Genomic DNA, 22,425 nt, shown 5'->3' with positions numbered 1-22,425 from the left:
TGAAACAGGATCCAAAGGATAGGATGAAAAGGGACCTGCTGTGTCCCCTGCTGGGCAGGGAGGCTGGCAACTGAGTCCAGATGTTAACCTCCTTGTCTCTGGTCACAGCGTGGAGGCCTGGACCTCACTTTCTTCTCTGAAGATTGTTTCCACTTCTCAGAGCGTGGGCATGCTGAGATGGCCATTGCCCTCTGGAACAACATGGTAAGTGGGAGTGCTCCCGAGGGAGCACCCTCAGGCTATTGGCCGGTCGCACAAGAGGACAAACTGCTGCTATGACTTCTTTTTCTAAAACTCCACTATTGATCCTGGTGTATGTGTACCAGGGCACATGTTGGCTATCCTACCCTCTCTGCCTAGCCTCCACAGTGCTGGGGTTAATCACACACACCATGTCTGGGTTTTATTTGGTTTTTTACATGGATTCTACGAATTTGAACTCATGTCCTCATGCTTAGTATGAGTTTACCAGCAAGTTCTTCCCCTCGGAGCCATCTGCTCAGCCCCTACAATACATCTTTATTACATCGGAGTGTGGGACTTATATGGAGATCAGAGGACAAATTCAGGTATCAGTTCTCTCCTTCCACTATGGGATCCGGAGATCAAGTTCAGGCCATCAGACTTGGATGGCAAGTCACCATCTCACTACCCCACCCCTTGATGTAAAAATGTTTTAAGACATTAGATTTGGTTATTGTGTGTGCACATGCCACGTATAGATGACCACATCTATAAAAAAAAAAAAAAGTAGTCAGAACAACTTTTGTAGGAGTCAGTTCTCTTCAACCATGTGGTTTTTGGGCCCCAGACTCAGGCCATTAGGCTTGGCTGCAAGTTCTTGTACTTACACACCTCGTGTATACATGCCTTTCTAAAGGGGATGTGTACATAGACACACATTTGCACAATTATCACAGCTTCCCAAGAATTATGAAGAGAAGAATAGCTTTGCAATCAGACTGAATAAGACTGGATGACGGTACCAGCTGTACATCCTTGGGTACGTTCACCTGCATCAACACGTATGAAGACTGATGTTGATACAGAGACTCAGTACAAAAATCAATTTAGACAAACGTCAGCCCCATTACCCTTTCAGCATCCAGTCTCAACATCTCCAGCTAGTGTTTTTATAGGCAGCATCTACAAAGCCTGTTCTCACCAGTGGAGACCTATTCTAGTCCTTTCTGCTCAAAGAGAGAACCTTACGAGATGAACATGCAGCCCTGGGTACACAGGGGCAGCTGTCCTCATGCCTTGCCTATCACCCCTGATCCCTACATCATCTGTCTCAGCAAATGAGGTGCTTCCACGGTCTCTGATCTAGGCTCTATTACAACACCCACCTGGCCTGCATGTTTCCCTTGGTGACTGAACCATCGACATCTCTAGCCTTCATTGCAGTTCCAGGCCAAGGGTGTCTGTGCCAATCACCGCTGGGCAGGTATTCCCACACCTGTTAGCAACCCCATGCTTCCTGATGCCTTCCTCAGCTGACTCGCAACAATGACTTTCTTCTTAGCTACATTCCACCTCCTCCCTAGCTTCCAAAGTAGTATATAAGCCTACTCAGCTGCAGGCTCAGCTTCCCTCCTGTTGGCGTCATTTCCTGTCTTGTGCTCCCCCCACAGATCTTAGGGGAATCCACATGCTGTCATGAGCCAGGAAAACAAAGTTCTTGCTCGTGCCTCCCCGGCTTTTCCATCAAGTCACATCTGCTTCTAGCTGGGGACTCTCCAGAGAGTCTTCTGAGTCTCAGTAGCCCGATGCTCGGTCATGACCAGGCCCATTGGTCTCTGCTGTAAGGTTCTTGCCTTCTCTTCTGAAGCAGTCAGTGTTCTTTCCATTCACCCAGGTGAGAGAGTTTTGTTCAATGAGGCCAGGGCTTCAGATGTAAAAACAAAAGCTAAAACACTGGGAGCACAAGACAACTGGTGGTTTCCCAGCTATACCCCAAATTAAAAAAAAAAAACAAAAACAAAAACAAAAAACTAAAACCACCCCTGTCCTATATAATTTAGGGGAATAATTACAGGGTCCCATGTTTCATCCCAAACCACCTCAGACACAGCTCTAGCACCCTGCCAACTCTCCAATCTTCTTACTGGAATGCCACCTCTAGAGTCACGGCAAATAAATAATAGGCTGCTAGAGCTGGAATGTATCTGAGAGGTCGCCAAGCCAGAGCACTCTGTAACTAAGAACCAGAGACATGGGACAGTTTGCCTAGCCTCTCACAGCCGATTAGTGGCACCACAGAAACAAGAGTCCATGTTTTCCATGCCTTCCTCTGGTGGCCCAGCCATAACACCAACCTGATAAGCACATATTACAGCCAGTGAATTCATGTCTCATAATTAGAGCCCTATGACATAGTGTCTGCAGCTTCGGCTGATGTTCCCAGGGCACTCTACACTTTAAGTCACTGTCACTGTATCTTATGTGTCTCCTGGCTTTGTAACCCACAGTCCTTCCTCTAAAGACCTGTGCAAAGGTCAAGACCAGGAGCTGTTTCTCTCCTTCTGGGTCCTATTCTACCACTGCTGCCCAATACTCCTTATCCGCAAATGCTACACCAATAGTAACCACATCTCCTCCTCCTTAGCATCCCTGCCTCCAGACTCATACCCCCTGTACAAAAGTTCTCAGCACTGGTTCATACGAGAATCCTCTAGAGCCTTTAATTGCTGAGCCATCTCCTCAGACCATCCTCTGGTGACTTAAATATAATGAGTGTTTACAACTACTTTGGCAAGCTCATTGTATATCTAATGATGCTGAACCTGTGTATTTCCTGAGACCCAACAATACTGTCCTGGAGAGACGAGTCCACTAGAGTCCACTAACTACAAAGATGCATACTACAGTTTTCATGGCAGCACCACGCACATAGTTGACTTCAAGCTGGGAATTTCCCAAATGTCCATCAACAGAGTTGTGTGTCCATAAGCCAGAGAATTTCTACATACCAAGAATAAGAAGCAAACCCCAACAGCATATGCATACATGAGGCGTGTGCATGCACATATACATGCACACTCAGCCACCTCAAAGGCAAGCAGCTAACTGTAAAGCATCAGAAGTCGTTGTCTTTCATGATGGTTTCACCCTTAAGTGGATAGTTTGAAGGTGCAGGAGGACCCCTTCTGAGTACTGGTCATGTTCTGGTTCTTGTTTACCCTGCTGGTATGTTCTCCTTACCAAAATGATCAGCTGCTTATTTGCATGTACACTTATTGCTTCTGTCAGCTTCAACAGAGAGGATTTTTAAAATATAGCAGCGAGCTGGAGACATCTTGGCATCTGGCTTGAGAGTGCAAACAGTTCTTGCAGAGATCCCAGGTTCAGCTCCCAGCTATGTCAGACAGTGTCTTAGTTAGGTTTCTATCGCTGCTATAAAACACCATATCCAAGAGCAGCTTGGAGAGAAAAGGGCTTCCTTTCAGCTTACAGCTCCATAGTACAGTTCATCAATGAAGGAAGTCAGAGCATGAACCCAAGCAGGAACCTAGAGTCAGCAACTGAAGCAGAGGCCGTGCTGCTTACTGGCTTGCTCAGCCTGCTTTCTTATATCATCCAGGACGACTTGCACAAGAGGGACACTGCCCACAGTGGGCCAGGTCCTCCCACATCAATCACTAAGAAAATGCCCCATAGGCTTACCTACAGTCCAGTCTCATGGAGGCATCTTCTCAATCATGGTTCCCTCTTCTTAGATAACTATAGCATGCATCAAGTTGACAAAACCTATCCAGGACACGCAGTTTACAATTGCCTGTAACTTCTGGGGAGTTTGATGCCCTTTTCTGGCCTCTGGGGGGCAACTGTTTTCATATGCACACATGTGCACACAGACATACATCATTCATATATATATATATATATATATATATCATATATAATTGATAAGTAGATAAAATTTATCTGGAGTAGGTATTAGACTTGGTGTTCTTCTCTTTCTTTCAAGACAGGACTCTACTATATATCCTGATTGGCCATATAAACCAAACTGATCTAGAACTGATAGAAATATGCCTGATTGCTGGGATTAAAGTCATGTACCATTATGAATGATCTAGATTTATCACTTTTTAGAGGAACCCCCAAGACAATTTTAACAGACAGGGTTTATGAACTGCACTTTAGATCTGTTTTCCACAGAGCAGTCAAACAATCTGTATGAAAGAGAACCTGACCAAATCATTCCTTACCTTCAGTCTTCCAAGGTTCCCACCTTCCACCTTCCAAAGAAAGGAGACAGATTACACACTGTTGCAGTACTATACAGGGCTTTTGGGACTTGACCCCAGTTCCTTTCTCTGGCTACCATGCTAGGTAGCCCCTGCCTCTACTTTGCAGTTTGGCAATCCCTGTACCATGCATGCACCACCATCCTTTTACCTTGGGTTCTCACCTCCTTGCCTCGTCTAAACACTCAAGAGGCCAACTACCACTGGCCTTTAACCTCCCCAGCATAGGCCAGTGGCTTTCTGCTCCATGGCACCTTGCCTAGCCCTAAGATTGGCGGCATCACTGGTACCTCCACAGTGCCTGTGTTAAGAAAGGTTGTTTCTAGAAAAACAGCTCCACTCCCTGGGGCTGCTTCAAGCCTTTTCCCCTTCTTATCATTCCAGTCCTGATGACTATCCACTCATCAAACAACTCTCTGGCACTACTAGGTGGTAGGTACTGTTCCAGGTGCCCGAAACTGAACAACAGGGTAAAGAATACCCCTGCTTTCATGGAGTGTAGACAGTATGGCCAGGAAGAGACAGAGGATAAACAAGTCAGACAGGTCAACACAAGGTCATAGATAGCCGACTACATTGGGCTGTACACGCTGAACAGCAGGGAGGTGGGATGTAAGGTAGTGGTGAGGAGGATGGCAATTCACATGGATGGCGTGTGAGTTGAATGCCAAGAGGTTGCCAGCCAGGCAGAGGTCTGGGCCACAGTGTTCCAGGGAGAAGAAATAAGACCCATGTGGCATTGAGTCAGGAATGGGCTTGAAGCCTCTGAGGAACATACAGGTCCTTGTGATACTCTAAAATCAGGGACCAAGGTCAGAAAGAAAGGCAACGGCCACCTTCTCAGCTGTTTTAAACAAGGGGCTGACAAGTTCCCATTGGTTCTCTAGCTAATGTGCAGACACAGGCTGGAATCAAAGGTACTAGAGATGAGATCCCATGAGTGGAATGTGGCTGGGACCAGGGTAACAGCCTTGGAGGAGAGCTGTGATCACTTAAGATATATTTAAAACTGGCTGAAAGAAGTGACTAAGGAGGGACTCCTGGCTTTGGGGTCTAAGACACCAAAGATGGTCAGATAGCAAAAGAGACTTCTTGGAAGTTGCATTCTGTGTTAGGCATGGGAAGTATCGTCTGCCTCCTAGATGTCTACACAGAGGCATGGGGGTCTGCTACGTGCAAGAGCCTGGAGCTCAAATGGGAAAGTCTGGGTCAGACTTGACAACTACAACCAAAAAGTGACATTAGTACACCAGTGTAGTATCCCAAACCACAGAATTAGCTGAATGCCCTAGGGGAGGAGCCAGTAGTGGGGAGCATAGGGTCAAGTACCAAGGGGCAGGTTAGGGAGAGACTGGCCATGAATATAATCCAGCTGACTGCAAAAGAAGTCACAAAGACAACAGCCAAGGAGGTGGAGGGAAATCGGAGCAGGTGAAGGATGGGGAGGACGCACTCTGATGGAACCAACAGGAAGAGGACATGATAGGTTTATTGAACCTAGTCCTTGGAGCATCCCTGAGAAACAGCCAACCTGACCTTTAACCTCCATTCTGTCCCTAGTGGTTCTGTTCGCTAGAGTGCAGTTGTGTTTCCTTCACTCTAAGAAAGCAGAAACAGATCTCCATCTAGAACCCATGTCAGTTCATACATGCTTCCATGTCAACGTTTCTCAGGAAGCCCTAAGATGCATGTCCTAAAAAATTCTACCGCAGTTAACACCAGCCATCCAGCTTCCCTGGAGAAGGCACCCCTCCCAAGCTCAGAGCCATCCACCTCCTCTGAGTTCCTAAGAAATGGGTGTGGAGGACATTCAGAGAGCAGACAGTGAGATCACGGCCCAGGTCTGTCACCGGCACAGGGAGAGTGTTTACCTTCTGCATCATGAGGGCTTGGAGGCCAGGGATAGACCAGAAGCAGACCACAGGGGATGAATGTCAGACCAGTTCAAAGTGCCAGATCTCTTCTTCCCCTCAGGGCACAAGTTCGACCACCTAAAGTTGCTGGGGTGGGGGTACAGCAGCTTCCTGCTCATCAGTCTGATGTGGAAGCATTCAGCAGCACCCCACCAAACCACAGCTGCTCCCTGGGATATTGCTAGTAAATGTTTTCATCTGCTTGACAACCCAGAGAGTAACTCCAGTAAGATTCCAGTTTCTTCAGGGTTGACAAGCCAAGTGTAGTAAGAATGTCATGGTAACCAATATGCTTTCAAAGTGCTCCTGAAACTGACTAGCTGCACACCCTGAGACAAGTTGGCAAATACGACCACCATTTTATAAAACTGAAGATACAGCATCTGCAGTCACAGCCACTCACAAGTGGAGAGGGAATGGGCATTCTGGTCTCAGCCCTTCAAGAGATTGAATATAGGCTGACTGGATTTTCCCGGGGCGTTGATATCCTTTTGGATATGTTTAGAGGCATCAACTCAGGGGTTCTGCCCAGTTCAGACAGATGTTTCTCCCCATGAGTCAAAAGACAGCTTCAGCTCTGGCTAGAGCTGTGTGGCAGATCTTAACAGGTTGCTGGTCAAAATGCACCCTTCCAAAAGAGTATCCCGTGTAAGCCAGCTCCCAGCTTTTCTAAATAATCAAGGCATCCTTTTTCTCTTTTCCAGCTGGAACCTGTGGGCTGGAAGACGACCTCCAATAACTTCACATACAACCGAACCAAACTCAAGTGTCCCTCACCGGTGAGTGAACATGAATACCCTATCTGTCCTAAGTTGACTGGATGGGGGGTAGGGGGGTGGGCAGGACTTAATCGTACTGCCACTCACTGCATCATAACTGTCCTTTCTGATGGACACAAAACAGGGGAGGGAGGAGCCACCAACTCTAATGACAGAGAGTGGTCATGCTGGAAGGTGGTCTAGAGAGTACTAGCTAGATGCCTGCTGGAACTACAGGTTACCTCAGGAGAATCTGAGCATACTGTCCTGCCTAGCCCTACACCAGTGCTCAGGGATGGAACCTGATAATGAAGATACCGTCTGTTCCTAGAGTCCATGCCCCTGTCATTTCTCCCCTGGACCACTGACCATCCAGCTCTCCTCTTCTGCTTCCTCCTCATCCTCCACTTGCTTCTAGACACTGAATGACTGTATTGGCAAATTACTCCAGTGTTGTCAAGGACACTGGGATCCTTATCTGGTCACCACTGCCTAAGGGAGAAACCTGCCTCCTGCTACTACTACATACCCTAGGCAAATGGACCCACTTACCAGATGGGTCCCATTGTGTTTTGCTTCTGTTCACTACTGGCTTTGACCCCATTGGTCCCTTATTTCCTGGGCCCCTCTCTCATCTTGTCATCTTCTGCTGTTCCTGCCTCCAGACACACCCCTCTGTTGAACTCTCCCTTACCTTTGCACCCCTCTCCTGTTTAACATGGTTGGTCCTGTGCCTTCCTCCCGGGCACTGAGAGGATATCCTACCTCGGTCCTCAGGTGCTCATCAGGGCTCCCCAGGGCCATGCAGTGGTGCTCAGTGTTTGCTTACCGAGAACAGTAGGACCCAAGAAGGCAGGTTCAGATGCACCCCAAGGCTTTTCCAACAGTAGCTTACGAGCTCCCCACCTTTCAAAATCATATTTGAAAGGAAATGCTGGCAAGGAAGCAATAGGAGGTTATAGCTGGGTGTTGACCACTAGACAGACTCATTCTCATTTGGAAGGTTCAGGCACTGGGAGAAGAAAGGAGAGTTCCATGAGGACACTCTAGGAGGATGCATGAGGTCATTGCACTCTTGTAGAGATGGGACTTGGGCAGATGGATGGGTGAATATAGCCCTTAATCTCTGACCCTCCTGCCCCTACCCCCAGGAAAGCCCTTTCCTCTACACTCTTCGGAATAGTGAGCTTCTTCCAGGGAAGACTGAAGAACCCTCCAATGCACTCTACTGGGCAGTGCCAGTGGCAGCAATAGGTGGCCTGGCAGTTGGCATCCTTGGAGCGATGTTGTGGAAAACTGTGAAACTCGTCAAACTGAAGGAAGAGGAGGAGAGCCTTCCAAATACAAGTGTGGGCCCTGAGTTGATACAGGATACTGTATAAGGGGAGAGGCTCAAAGATGGGTCCTAGGTACTGGGCAGTAATTAAGTAATCTCAGGGATGGGGACTGCCTGCCTTCCTCTCCTGGGAGTTCATCATCTCTTTTTGGAAAGATAAACAAGAAAGAGGGGCTACACTCTGTCCGTGATCTTCTGGGCTTATGTTGAAACACTATGTGGAGTTACCTGCAGACTATCTGTAGTTGTTGATCCATTTGAAACAAAAGTGGGTCACATCTTTAAACTTGGGTTCCATTTTCAGGGTATCTCAACTACATATATACAAATATTACATACATATATACAACTACTCGAAATGCAGAATCCAAAACATTCAGATCAAATACATTGGATGTTAGCAAGCTCTTAAGTCTGATCTTTCTGCTACCCCATCATGACAACTCTGCCCCTTCTCTCCTCTGCATTTCTTCCCGGAGAATCCTAAAATTTCTCCTCTGTCCCCCCGCCCAACCATTGGCCGTTGGCTCTTTACTGATCAACCAAAAACCAATTAGGGACTGGGACCCTCAGCGTCTGAACACGGATTGTGATTTTGGGAGCCGAATTAAAACAAACCAATCCCCAACACAGGACTATGCCCGAAGCCACATCATGAACAAAGCCAGTAATTTCCAGGGAAGCTACACTCTGTTGTACACCTCATAGAGGGTTTTAAATTCATAAAGGAAAGATTAGGGTGGATTAAACCTAGTCAAAAATCCTTCATCAAGGCTTTTGGAATGCCAATTGAGCTCTGAAAGATGGAGAGGTAATCTTGTTAAGAGGCCCAGGGGGAATAGAGCCATCAAGACTGGTAATTGCATGTAGGTAGAGAAAGGAATGTACCTGATCTGTAGCAGACGTGGTTATGAGGATGGAAGAGCCAGCTGCTTGCTTGGGGGACCACCATGGAAAAGGCAAGAGGTTAGCAGGGATCTGTGGTTACGATTGGTGGCAGCATCGGGCTACCTGTGGGGACTGTAAGTGATAGTGGAAAAATTATTCAAAGGAAAATGTTCTAAAGAGGGTTGAGGTCTTGGGCTGTCACTCAACAGCGTAGTGCTCGCCCAACACAAATGAAGCCCTGGCTTGAATCCCCTACACCATATAAGCCAGAAGCGACGGCACACACCTATAGGAAATAACAGACAGGGGAATCAGAATTTCAAGGTCATCCTTGGCTAAGTTAGTGATTTCAAGACAAGCCTGGGCTATACGTTAGACCTTGAAGAGAGATATGGTGTGGGAGAGAGGAGGAGGAGGAGGAGGAAAGACAAAAAGGAAACTGACATGATTCTAGCACCAGTTTCAGACCACACAGCCACCCTTGTATGTAATAACGAAACCCACCCCTTCTTGTCATCACCCACTTTGTACAGAGACAGAGACTAAGGTCAAGGGAAGAAAGACTTGGCTTAGTTATGCTTTCCTCACACGGTGAAATATTAACCCACCATAGAATAACAACCTCCAAAAGAGAATGGCCACCAAGTCCCACCATGAATTGAATCCAACTACAAATGAATAGTCTATAAAATCTAGAAAGTAGGACAAAGTATCATGACAGTTCCATGGTTCCCCTGGGCAGAAGAACTCACCTGATTACACCTGATCTGTGATTTGTGGGGAAACGGCTAATTAAGGCGAAGTCTACCATTGGCCAGATAGCCTTCTGGGGCTTACCACACAATGGGGGACTTCTTTAGCAGAGTTTTTCTTTCTCTGTCCTTGTCTGGAGAATTCTAAACCCCCACACTGGCCTCTACCTGAGGAATGTCAGTTACTTTATAGGATCAATTTTTTTTCTCTTGACAAAACCTGTCCAGCTAGCACCTGAGATTCCTGAAATGCTTCCCCATGCTAACAGGGCATTTTAGTACCCGAGCCCCCATCCAGTGACCTTTAACCATCCTGGGTGTTCCTACCTTCAGTCCCCCAAAACTTTATAGGCCTTCAATCACCCTAAGTAAAGTTGATCTGCTTACTGACAAGCGGTCCGGTGTGGTCGTTCACCGTATGTATTCAAAGTTTTCCGCCCCCCTCCCCTCCCTACACTCCCCCGCCACATCCGAGGTCTCTGCTCCCACTACCCTCGTGGACTGTATTGGCTGATGGTCCACAAATAGGCTGTGTGTCAAGGAGACCCACAGTGATTTTAAAAATTAATTTCAGAGTAAGATTTGTAGCTAATCCTATCATAAGCAAAACTAAACAATTCTAGTAAGTGAGAATCATGTGTAACATGTCTTCGTGTGGACTGTATACTGGGACTGTTAGCAGTCAACCTGAGCTTGATGAGAGCCTGACACTGTGAAATTATGTTGACTTGTGGATTTCTGTTTTTAAAAATTGAAAAAAAAAAAAAAAACCCAAAACCAAAAACCAACCAAACACAAACAAACAAACAAACAAACAAACCTCAGCATGTTGGAGGCAAAGACAAGCAGATCTCTGAGTTCGAGGCCAGCCTGATCTACAAAGTTCCAGGATAGCCAGGGCTACACAGAGAAACCCTATCTTGCAAAAAAAAAAAACAAAACAAATATTTTTAAGAAGAGTCTGGAAAGATGGCTCAGCAATTAAGAGCACTGACTGTTCTTCCAGAGGATCTGGGTTCAATTCTTAGCACCCACATGGCAGCTCAAAACCATCTATATCTTCAGTTCCAGGGTTTCTGACACCTTCTTCAGACCAGACATGTGCAGACATATATGCAGACAAAACACCCATATACATTTAAGAATAATAACAATAATAAGCCAGGCATGGTAGCACATGCCTTTAATCCCAGTACTTGGGAGGCAGAAGCAGGCAGGTTTCTAAATTCAAGGCCAACCTGATCTACAAAACAGATTCTAGGACAGCCAGGGCTACACAGAGAGACCTTGTCTCTAAAAAAGAGCCATAATGAAATATAATAATAATATTAATAACCAAACATAACCTTATGGTGATACCACAGAACACAGTTTTCTGCTAGCATTGATCGGTTTTGTAACTGTTGGCAAGAGCACTGCAGCTTGTCAGCTCAGCAAAAGCTTACCTCATCTGCGTGCTCTCTAAGCAATGTCCTGAAGATGCAATCCTAGAAGTTTGTTTCACTGTTCTGGTCTCAGGCTCTGCCTCTTGCCCAGGGCCTCTCGTCCTCTTGGAAAGAAAGACCTGGAGTCCACTCCTTAGAACTCTGTCTGCTTCCTACAGCAACAAAGATGCTTCTGGAGTCACAGGACTCAAGGGACAGACAAGAAGAAACAGAAGCATCTCCTAAATGAATTCCCCACAAGTGGTGCTTTAATCATTTGGATTTTATTCCTGTTAATTCAGATCTCAAGTGCGGTCAGTCTCTGTAACTGAACAGTTGCACTTCTTGGTAGTTGGGGGTTAGATGAAATGAAGAGGGGATTCTAACCCTCTGTTATAAGGAATCAACCTTTTTTTCCCTCCAACTATAATAGAAAGCAAGAAGCCCCACAAAGGCTGTCTGGGGAGGGTTAATTGAGAAGCTACATGAAAGGCTGTAGTAGAGACACTTAATCAATAAGCTGCAATCATCCTCCTGTGTGCAAGCTTGGGCCGAGCACATGTCCACCCCTCCTCCCACCTCCTCTGTAGCCGTTGCCCATACTCTCCGTATGTCTCCAACCTGTGCCTAGACTAGAACCACTGGCCCTTTAAGAGGCCTACCAAGGCTCAGCCTCACACTGGTGCCTCCAGGAAGGCACCTCTATTAAGTGGAGTGACTGAGGCAGCAGCTTGCTCCCCACACATGGGGGTGGGGGTGGGGGGACAGGCCAGTTGAATTGCAGGCCTCTGTGAGTACTGTTAAAATTCAGTTTGGACTGGTCTGCCTTTGCTGAGTCCCAGAAGGCCAATGACAGAGATGAGTGGTATAATTCTATGTGATAGCAAGATGGGTGGCCAAACTCAGGGTCCAAGAATAAAGGGGGGCAGGTCTCTCCCTAACACCTAAACCTCCCCTAGGATTCAGCTGCCTGTCACATTGCCAAGGAACTTTGTAATATAACCACTCAAAGTCTGGTCTGAGGCTACACTTACTTCAAGACTTTACTTCCAACCTGGTGAAGGGCCTTGGCATTGGTTGCCAGCTCAGTTAAATGCCCCAAGCTGCCCCATAGGGACGACTCCATTCTGGCCTAGACCTAAGACCACCTACATAGTTCATAAGGCTTAGTGCAAAATTAGAATACAGGGACCTTTGTGGAGAAAAACTGATGAAAACATTTAAACAGGAACAATATTCAACCAAGAAGGTGGCGCTTTGAACCTACTCCCAGGTCCCACACCTACAAAGCTGATCACGCCTAGACCATTTAGTACCAGAGTGACAGGCCGTCACCACGCCTCTGTGCCCTTTATATAGTCAGGACAAATTGGCACTGGGTGTTAACCTTCTAGAGAGGAAGGTGCCCTGCCTGGGGCAGAGTGCAGAAGGCAAGCCTGCAGGGCAGCTAGGGTTGTTCCCACTTGCTGGGCAAATAGCTTAGAGCACATCTCTGGGGACTGGTTGAGGATCAATCATAACTTACATATGGAAGCTTGGCTTTGACCTTTCTTCTTGGGTTCTATTTTTGTTGTTTTACACAGCAGGGCACAGGCACAGGACCTGGCTCTCTACGGGACCGAAATCCCCTTGACACACAAAGAAACCTAAGCAACTTCCTAAATTGTCCAAAAAGGGCAGCCCACTACTTCCAGAAGGCATTATGGGTGCTGTGAAACCAATCCTGTGGGCATTCCTATCATGACTGAGACCTGGTGTGGCTGCTATGGGTGTATAGGGCAGCGTGGGGTGGGGCACAGGGCACCGCTTGGCACACAAGGCTCATGGGGCATCAGCTATTACTAGTACTATTCATGGGAAGCACTTCCGTTTCCTGTTTTATTAATATTTTATGGTTGCCTTTATTGCTCTGCCAAGACTCATTGATTCGGTGCTGCTGTTCTCGCTGTTACCATAACAAAGTCACCTGGACCAGTCCCACCCTTCAGACAGCCCCAGGCCTGCCATCAAAGGGATGGGATCCAATCTCGGGATTCTAACTTTTCCACTGTGTACCACACATGTACCTCAATATAAAATCTATAAGTATATCTATATCTATGTATTATTTTTGAGACAGAATGGTCACAAAAATAGAACTGGAGCTGGCAAGATGGCTCAGTGGGTGAAGATGCTTCTTACCAAGCCTGTGGACCTGAGTTCAGTCCCAGGAACAAACACTGTAGGAGAGAACTGACTCCTGCAAGTCGCCATCTGACCCCTGCACATGTTCCATGTTCCGTGTGCACCTACATACATACACCCACAAAAATCCCATACACATAAATATAGACACACTTACAGGTATGATTTTAAAGGGAAAATAGAATTTATAGTTATAACAACCATACAGTAATTATAATTAAAGTTACACATGAAATAATAATTTGGCTCTTGCCAAAACAGTACTCTTGTGGGGGAAAGAACATTTTGGGGGGGGAGGGGGGGTTTCGAGACAGGGTTTCTTTGTGTAGCCCTGGCTGTCCTGGCACTCACTCTGTAGACCAGGCTGGACTCAAACTCAGAAATCCACCTGCCTCTGCCTCCCTAGTTCTGGGATTAAAGGCGTGCGCCACCACCGCCCGGCTGGGAAAGAACATTTTGATGGAATAGATTTCACTATGTTTTACTAGCACCTAACCTTTCTAAATTTGATTTTAAAGATTATCGTAGCTGGAAAGATTTCTTACAACAATGGGCAGCCACAAGTGTCCCTTGTCAGTTAGCAGAATTACGATTCTCGTGCAATTCTCCAGAGACTTTGGTTAAAGTGCCTCTACGAATTGTTGAGCCAAGGGCTGTATATTTGCAGAAACAAAACAAAGCTCCTTGCCACTGAGCTGCACGACTAACCAGGTTTTGTTTCCTCTAAGCTTTTGAAAGTCTCTGTTGCACAGACAGGCTTTGAACTCACTCTGCAGCCCAGACAGACTGCTTTTATGATCCTCCTGACTCAGCCTCCCAAACAGCTGAATTACAGGCCTGCGGTACTAGGCTCAACTGTAGAACAGTCTCAGAGCATTTCCTTCTAAGTCATTTGAATGTGTACAGACGGCATTAGTAAAAGCAGTATTCCCAAACACCTGCCCCAACTTTTTTTTTTTTTTTAATCCACTTCTAGGGGCTGAGGAGACTCAGTAGATGAAGCACTGGCAGTGAAGAGTGTGGGGACCAGGGTTCGAATCTCCAGAAACCATGTAAAAACCATCACACATATCTATCATCCTAGCATACCTATGTCAAGATAGGAGCCAGAAACAGGAGTTTTGGAAGCTCGTGGGCCAGCTAGACTCCTAACCAAGAGTGAACAGAAGAGAACATGCCTATAATCAGGAAAAATAAGCTCTGTTGATGCCCGAGGATGTTCTGACCCCAACGTATGCACCATGGCAGGCATGTGTCCATACATGCATATCAAGGACACATGAACATGCACACACAAGTCGTCAGGACTGGCTCGTAGGTCAGGTGGCAGGTGCAGTGACTGTCTAGCATTCATGAAGCCCTGGATTCGATCCTTGGCACTTCATAAAACTGGGAGTGACCGCACATACTTGTCTAGCATTTGAGAAGTGGAGGCAGCAGGATCCAGAGTGAATATATGAGAACAAAACCTCTAAATAAATAAAAATAAACAGACAAGTTTTTTTTCCCAAGTTTCTTTTTTTTTCTCCCCAAGACAAGTTTCTCCATGTAGCCCTGGCTATCCTAAAGCTCACTCTGTAGACCAGGCTAGTCCTGAACTCACAGAGATCTGCCTACCTCTGCTTCTCAAGTGCTGGGGATGGGGGTTGGTTAAAAGCCATGATTGGGCAGGAAGTGCCCACCGAGCCACCGAGCAGGAAGTGACTGCTATAGGCTCCAGCAGCTTTCAGCTACAAAAACTTCAGGAGAGAATTTCTCTTCCCCAAAGTGTTATAGCTCTAAAAGACAGATGTTCTCAGATGGTCTTTGGTGAAATAACTCGTGCACTTCATTCCTTATGGACAGGGTCTTACACATTTTGGAGTGCGCTGGGGTCTAAGAGCAGATGCTTTCTTGACTTGCTCTGAGACATTAGGGATGCCTCATCTACATGTGGAAAAGTGTTTTAGGTGTTGTCCCCATCAGACTGATTGTCACAGTCCTCTCCATGGGGTGCTGTGGTCACATGTTCCAGGACAGGAATCTGGTCTGGAGTAGACAAAATGCCTACTGTTCTCAGACATGGGAGTATCGGGTTTCTGAATCACTCAACATCACCAAGTTTCCAGTCTGGTGGCACAATCCACTGCCCCACAATATACGAGGAAGGCAAAATTCTTCCGAACCTTATGAAAAAGACATGTATGTAAGCAGTCAAGTTGTTATTGTTTCCCATATCCTACTGGATCCTCCCACATACTCCAAACTGGGGTTGGCTTCTGCACCGAGATGTGCTATATCCTGGGAAGCACTGTAAGAATGTGCCACAAGCTTGCTTCACCCCACCATTCTACACCTGTAACCCCCTGAGTTTCCAGTGAAAGAGAATGAATGAAGTCAGAGCTTGTCTCCAAAGCCCCTGTTCACTGGACATGATGGTGAGAATATCTCAAGAGCATCCTCGCCCAGGATGGCAGTCATAAGCAGGGGGAGTATCTGGGCTGGTTGGGGAAGCTGGCATGCCATCAAGTGAAGTCGATGCTGTGATAAAGGCCCATACAAGGAGCCTTGTGAGAGGAGGAAGGAGAAACCCAGTGGGAAGGAGACAGAGCAACTGGAGCAACTCTGCCTCTACCTGGACTTGTGGGTAAACCATGAACATGTTTGTTTGTTCCTGTTTGGGGAACATCATGATGCTCAGAGCTTATCCAGAGTGAAAAGCATTTCTACTAAGTACCAAGGATATGGACTCTCCCCATTAACTTTGCACAGTGTTATTTTCTCTGTAAGATTTAATTTTTTTTTATATATTTTACATGAGTATTTTGCCTGCATGTATGTGTACCATGTACATGTTTGGTGCCTGTATACCTGTGGGAAAAGACATAAGTTATCCTGGAACTGGAGTTACAGGCTGTTGTAGCTGCCATGTGGGAGCTGGGAACCAAATCCAGGTCCTCTACAAGAAAGGCAAAGTGTTCTTATCTGCCGGGTCATCTCTCCAGCCCCATTACACAGCATGTTCTTGTTTTTTTTTTTTTAATCAGATGGTCTTTTATTGAAATATTTTCTTGTTAATCCTTAACTAGCTGGGCACTTCACTGTACCACTGTTGATGTCATCTATGATGTCATGAGGCAGCCATCCACATTGCAGCCCACAGACTGTGCGGTACCCAGAATCTCCTTGGTAGTTCCAGAAAGTTCTCTGGCCAAAGACCAGGGTCTCATCTGCCTAGCAATGTTGAGAATCTCATCCAAGTGATGTTTCCACTGTGTTTAATGTTCTTCTGCTTCTTTCTGTCTCTTGGTGGCTCCTTGAGGGCTTTGATGATCAGGGCAGAGGCAGGGAGCACCACCTCAGTGTGGGCCTGTCTGTTCTGGATGGTCAGTTTCACTGTAGCCCTCAGACCTTTTCAGTCACCAGTAGCCTTGGCAATGCCATCGCCAACTATTTTTGGAGACAGACCCAGAGGACCAATCAAGGCAGATGTGGTGCCGACCTCACCTCCAGTGCACCTCAAGGACATGACTTCAATCTTGTTGGGGTCAAACTTGGGCAGCATAGTGGAGGTGGCTGGTGTCAGAAGAACCCTGATTCAGGACAACCAAAGAAAGTTGCACCGTACACAGCATGTTCTTAAGAGACAGTAATGTGGTGAGACAGGGTCTCTTACTATGTTTTCCTCCCTAAGATTTGGGTCTGAGACTATGAAAAAGCTTGAGGACCTGACCTCCATCCAGGATGCATTTGACTGTTAGCTTCTCAGCAGCAGAGGGGGTTCTTCAAAGCAGGGGTGTAGCATGGAGAGCTATCTACCACAGTTATGTTCAGATATTGTCAAAGTTCCCCTGTCATCAGATTCCCTGGCAAGCTCTTTAAAAAAGCAGATTGCTGAGCCACCCCCAATCTTTAGAACCTCATTTTCCAAGGATGCATACAGAAAAACAATTTGTATCCCAACAAACTCTCCAACTTCTCCTACATTAACTACACCACTGGTTCATCCCCAAATGACTTAGGAACATGTTTAAACTTAAGAACATTAAAATCAAGTACATGGTGGGCCAGCTCCATAGTGGGTTTTAAGGACAGCATAGAAGAATGCATGTACACACACACACACACACACACACACACACACACACACATACACACACCATTAAACCTCCCAGTAGGAGGACAGTCAGGAACAACAATACTGCCACCCACCCTGTCTCTCCCTGTGGACTGTAGACAGGCCTCTGGAGGGCAGGGGAGGACATATCTCTGTTCTCTTGAACCCTACATGTTTCAGTCACTCAGATTCAACTTCACATATTTGTCTTTAATTAACCTCTAACTGCTTCCAGCCAGGAATCCTGCTCCCCTCTCCAGCCTTGGAATTCATATATGGCTATGGCTGCCTATTAAACAGCTGGATTCTACTGTACACACTACTGTCTTGTGCCCTGACTGCTCTGTGGGATGCCCTGATGTCTGAGTGGATTGTTTTAACTGCTGTTAATACTAGGCAGTGAAGATGTATCGATCGGCTGCTGTGATCCCACTTTTGCCTCTGAGCCAACACCCACAGCAAACTCAAGTCCTTTGTTCCTCTAAAATGCTAGAGTCTAAACTAACCAACCACCCCCACTGACAGTTTCTTACTTTGCTTCCCAAACCCCAAAGTGGTTTACATGTATGTGTTCTTATGCTCCCCCCCACACACACACACATACAAATCTCAAAGGAAAAGAAAGAATTGCAAGCTGTCTTAGTGGATAGCTTTATAGGAGATTCCTCTTCATGGAAATGGAACCTGTTTGGGGAGATCTAGGGAAGTGGAGGCTGTATATGATCAAGAAACAGTGTATACATGTATAAAATGGTCTAAAATGAATTAAAGTTTTACTAAAAACTACATTCTAAAAGAAGCTTCCCTTTCCTTGGCTGAAATCTGAGTGACTGAAAAATGTAGGGTTCAAGAGACCAGAGAGATATGTCCTTCCCTGCCCTTCAGAGGCCTGTCTACAGTCCACAGGGAGAGACAGGGTGGGTGGCAGAAGAATTGTAGTTATATTGACAGAAATTAAATGTAGGCCCTTTTGCCTTTTGCCAACTAAGGATAGATTCCTAACTCCTTTTGTCAAGCATGCTCCTAAGGACAGCCTAGTCAGTCAGATACCCATGCATAACTTTGAGCTTGACAATGAACTTTCAACCCACTCTTGTTAACTCATAGGCATCGTGAGAAAATTAATGGATGAATAAAACCACTGAGCTGCTGTCTCTGGGGCCTGTTGGGAGATGAAGGCTCTGGTGGACTTTAATCTTAGCCCCAACTGGGGTAGATGACTTGACTTGGGATAGATGACAAGATGACTTGGGACAAGGTACATTAACCTTGGTCCCAGTTGAGAGTAGACATTTCTGATTGCTTGAATGTGGTAGACCTTGATTTTGGTCCCAATAGAAAGAGAAGGCTCTGATTGATAGCTTGAATGTATAAGGCCTGACCTTGTCCCCTATTGGGAGTGGAAATCTCTGATGGCTTGTGTGTATTGGGCCTTGATGTTAGCCACATGGGACAGGGGATGTACCCAGACAAGCTGGATTAGAAGAGATCACAGGTATAAGTCTAGAGAAACTCACCATCAACTAAGATGATGAGATGTAACCATGAGTGGGTAGCAGGTGGCAGGTGAGCAAGCTAGAGGCAAAGAGACAAAGGATGGGTTAGAGACCAAGGGAGACCAAGGGCAAATCCTCCAGGATGGAGGCTAAACCCAGACTGGGATGGTACAGACATTAGTAAGCAAGTGCTGAAGAACAAATCTTACTTTGCTTCCTGGGGAGCCTGCCTTCTTGAAGGTTCTGTCAAAACTGTCCTAATCAAAAATGGAGGCATGCCAGGGGGCAGCTGGACTTGTTAAGAAAAAATATAGGATAGCTGATAAAAAAAAAAAAAACTTTTCACTTCAGATAAATTTTTATTTATATAAATGTTTATAGGTCAGTAGTTGCTCATGTGTGGATGGGGTATGAGTACTTGAGTATGTGCATGCATGTAGAGGTCAAAGGTTATTCTTAACTGTCTTCCTCACTCAACTTCCTCCTCACTTTCTGAATCAGAGTATGTTACTTTCTTCTAGAGCTTGCCAATTCAACTGGACTAGCCGGCCATCAGGCCCCTAGGCTCCTCCTGTCTCTGCCCCTCAGTACTGGGATGGCAAGCATACTTGACCAGCTTTGTTTTGTTTTGAGACAGTTGTCCCTCCATGCATCCTGGCTGTCCTGAAACTCCCTCTGTAGACCCAGCTAGCCTTGAATTTACAGACGCGCCTGCTTCTTTCTGCCTTCCCAGGTGCTGAGACTAAAGGCCTGGCCACTGCACCAGCCCAGATTTTATATGGTATCAAACTCAGGTTCTCATGCTTGTGCAGCAAGCACTAAACCAGCTTCCCAAGCCCAAGTAGCAATATTTTAATTAACTATGTCACCAATACTGCACAAGACATACACTAAGAACTTATTTGAAGCAGTAGGATAGCCCACCTAAAACCCAATGATCAGGAGGCTAAGGCAGGAAAGCTCATGAATCCAAGGCCAACATGGATCCTCACAGACACCCTATTCCAAACTTTAATACTCCACAAAATATATTTGTTGTTTCTTCTAAATCTTACATTTTACTGGGCACCTTGCCATCCTAAATCAAAGAATATGTTTGTGAGAGAATCAAAACTGACAGAAAGTTCCCACTGAGCAATATTGTGTGAATGCACACAGAGCAAGCTGGGAAAGAAGCCAGAGATGGGGTTTAAAGCAAGCAAATACAAGTATTCATAACTAGGAGACTAGGAAAGGTAGAAGAGCTGACCAGTCCGTACTGGGCCAAGGCAAAGAGAGGCAGGCAGGAAGAACTATGTCGTGACCTCTGGTAATTTTGATTCAATAGGTCTGAGGTGAGCCCCAGAAACATACACTTCTGGGGTAGTTAATATTGATTTGCCAACTGGACAGAATCTAGAATTACTCAGAAGACAAGCATATATATGGGCATACCTGTGATTATCTTAATTATATTCAATTGAGATGGGAAGACACACCTAAAAATGGGTGGCACCATTCCCTAGGCTTGGGTCCTAGACAGGATAAAAAGAAGAAACCAAGCTGAACAAGGGCATGCAGATACAATGTAACCAGGATTCTCACACTCCTGCTCTTAGAATTTTCCTGCCATATTAGACTATACCCTCAAACTGTGAATCCAAGTAACCCCTTTCTTTCTTAAGTTGCTATTGCTGGGTATTTTATCACAGCCACCAGACAAGTAGCTAATATAACTTCTTACCACACTTCCCAAACATCTCACATTTGGAAACGATGGCCCTACAATTCTCAAAGCATGGTCCTTGGGCCAGTAGTACTGTAATCCCACAGAACTTACTAGAAAGGCAATTCTAAGGTTTTATCCCACACCTCCTGATAATTCTGATGGTTGTCAAAGTTTGCTGCCCACTAGGAAGCTGTAGCAGATCAATGGTCATTAGATCTTTCCATTACAAGAGGGATAAAGGAACAAGCTGAGTCCAGACAGAACACTTGGTGGAGTTGCCAGGACAAGCCCAGCTGGGCGTGGGCACACACAAGGGCATAACAGATACAAAGGGACAACAGAGCCTGGCAGAGTCTGAGTCAGGCACTTCTCTGCTTCCTGCTCACCTGAGCAAACAAGGTGGGCAGAGTACAGCCTGGTAGCCAGAAAAAGGAGGAGGATCCCTAGGCTTTGTTGACCTTTAGATTGTCACATTAGTTGGAACAAGTGGGCAATTCCCAGGGGACAAAATACTGGACATTAGCTCAAAGTAAATTAAGTCTGTGGTAACAGCCAAGTTATAGCAATTCTAAAGCTATTCAAGACAGTATCCTGCCTTATTTATATGTCCAACCCACAACATGAGGTAAGAGGCCAGGGACTAGGTGTGGAAGGCACAAAGTATTGTGGGTGTGGCCATTGGCCCAGCTGATAAAATGTTGGATTGTGCTCTGGAGATATTAACCTGTGCCAGGAGTTTAAAAGCTGGGAAAACTGCTCCCAATCCCTCCTAGCTGGAATAGGCATTACACGTGTGCTTGTTCATCTTTATTCAAGGCACCCACTGAGCTTCTGTGTAGTCTTTACTAAACACAGACCCTCCTCTCTCCCTCCCTTAAAGGCATCCTGTAGAGTACCGCTCTGTTGGATGTCAGTTTAAGAAACAGCTCCTTAAAAATCATGCTAGGGACCGGGATGTGACTCCATTGGTGGAGCACCTGGCTAGCATGCACAGAGACCTGGGTTTCATCCCCAACACCACAAACATGGAGTGCAGTAGCACACACCTGTAACCACAGCACTCAGGAGGTGGAGACAGGAAGGTCACAAGGTCATCTTAGGGGCTACCTAAGGAGTTTGAGACTAGCCTGAGTTAGCAACCCTTTCTGTAGATTAATAAATCATCCCAAGAATATCCTTAGCTTCCCTCCACAGTACCCGCTTGCTTGCCTTCCCAGGCATTCCCAGGCATTCCTAGTCAATTTAAACACACAAACCTAACTCTCTCTTGGACAAGAAACATCTCTGCTCCATTCAACTCTGACTTAGCAGCCTGTGCTATTTTTTAATATTCTTGTCCTCTTTCTTCTTTTGCTCTGCTCCCTCACCCCGCATACACACACCCTTTCTTGGTACCAACTTTGTTGCCAGACACGAGTCCCTGACAATTTTTCCTCCAGAATTCTAGATTTTGGTTCTTAAAACCCAGATTCTGGCTGGAGCTTGCTTCCTCCGAATCTCTTCTAGATTTGACCCTGGCTGCCAGCTGCCAGCACACCTCTACCTACCCATCACCACACATCAGCTGTTGCTAGGTGTGAACTCTGATCTGCCAGGAATGTACCTTTCCCATGCGGA

General features: G+C 46.1%; 1 protein-coding gene and 1 pseudogene across 5 annotated transcripts in view; one reads left to right on the top strand and one right to left on the bottom strand.

The window, feature by feature from the left end:
- Positions 1-8,451, top strand: part of Plb1 (phospholipase B1) — a 132,677-nt gene extending 124,226 nt beyond the window's left edge. For all 5 annotated transcript variants that reach the window (XM_076942263.1, XM_034514105.2, XM_076942264.1 and 2 more), the window contains 3 exons: positions 109-204; positions 6,871-6,945; positions 8,076-8,451. In XM_076942263.1, coding sequence (XP_076798378.1) covers positions 109-204; positions 6,871-6,945; positions 8,076-8,306 — 402 coding nt within the window. In that variant the 3' untranslated portion in view covers positions 8,307-8,451. The remainder of the gene's footprint in view (positions 1-108; positions 205-6,870; positions 6,946-8,075) is intronic.
- A 5,402-nt stretch (positions 8,452-13,853) lies between these two features.
- On the bottom strand, positions 13,854-18,335 carry LOC143443905 (large ribosomal subunit protein uL11 pseudogene; annotated as a pseudogene).
- Positions 18,336-22,425: the final 4,090 nt, after the last annotated feature.

This window comes from Arvicanthis niloticus, chromosome 11, assembly GCF_011762505.2.
Source record: "Arvicanthis niloticus isolate mArvNil1 chromosome 11, mArvNil1.pat.X, whole genome shotgun sequence".
Lineage (NCBI taxonomy): Eukaryota > Metazoa > Chordata > Mammalia > Rodentia > Muridae > Arvicanthis > Arvicanthis niloticus.
Note: the sequence above shows the minus strand (reverse complement) of the source record. Positions and strands in the feature narration are given on the sequence as shown.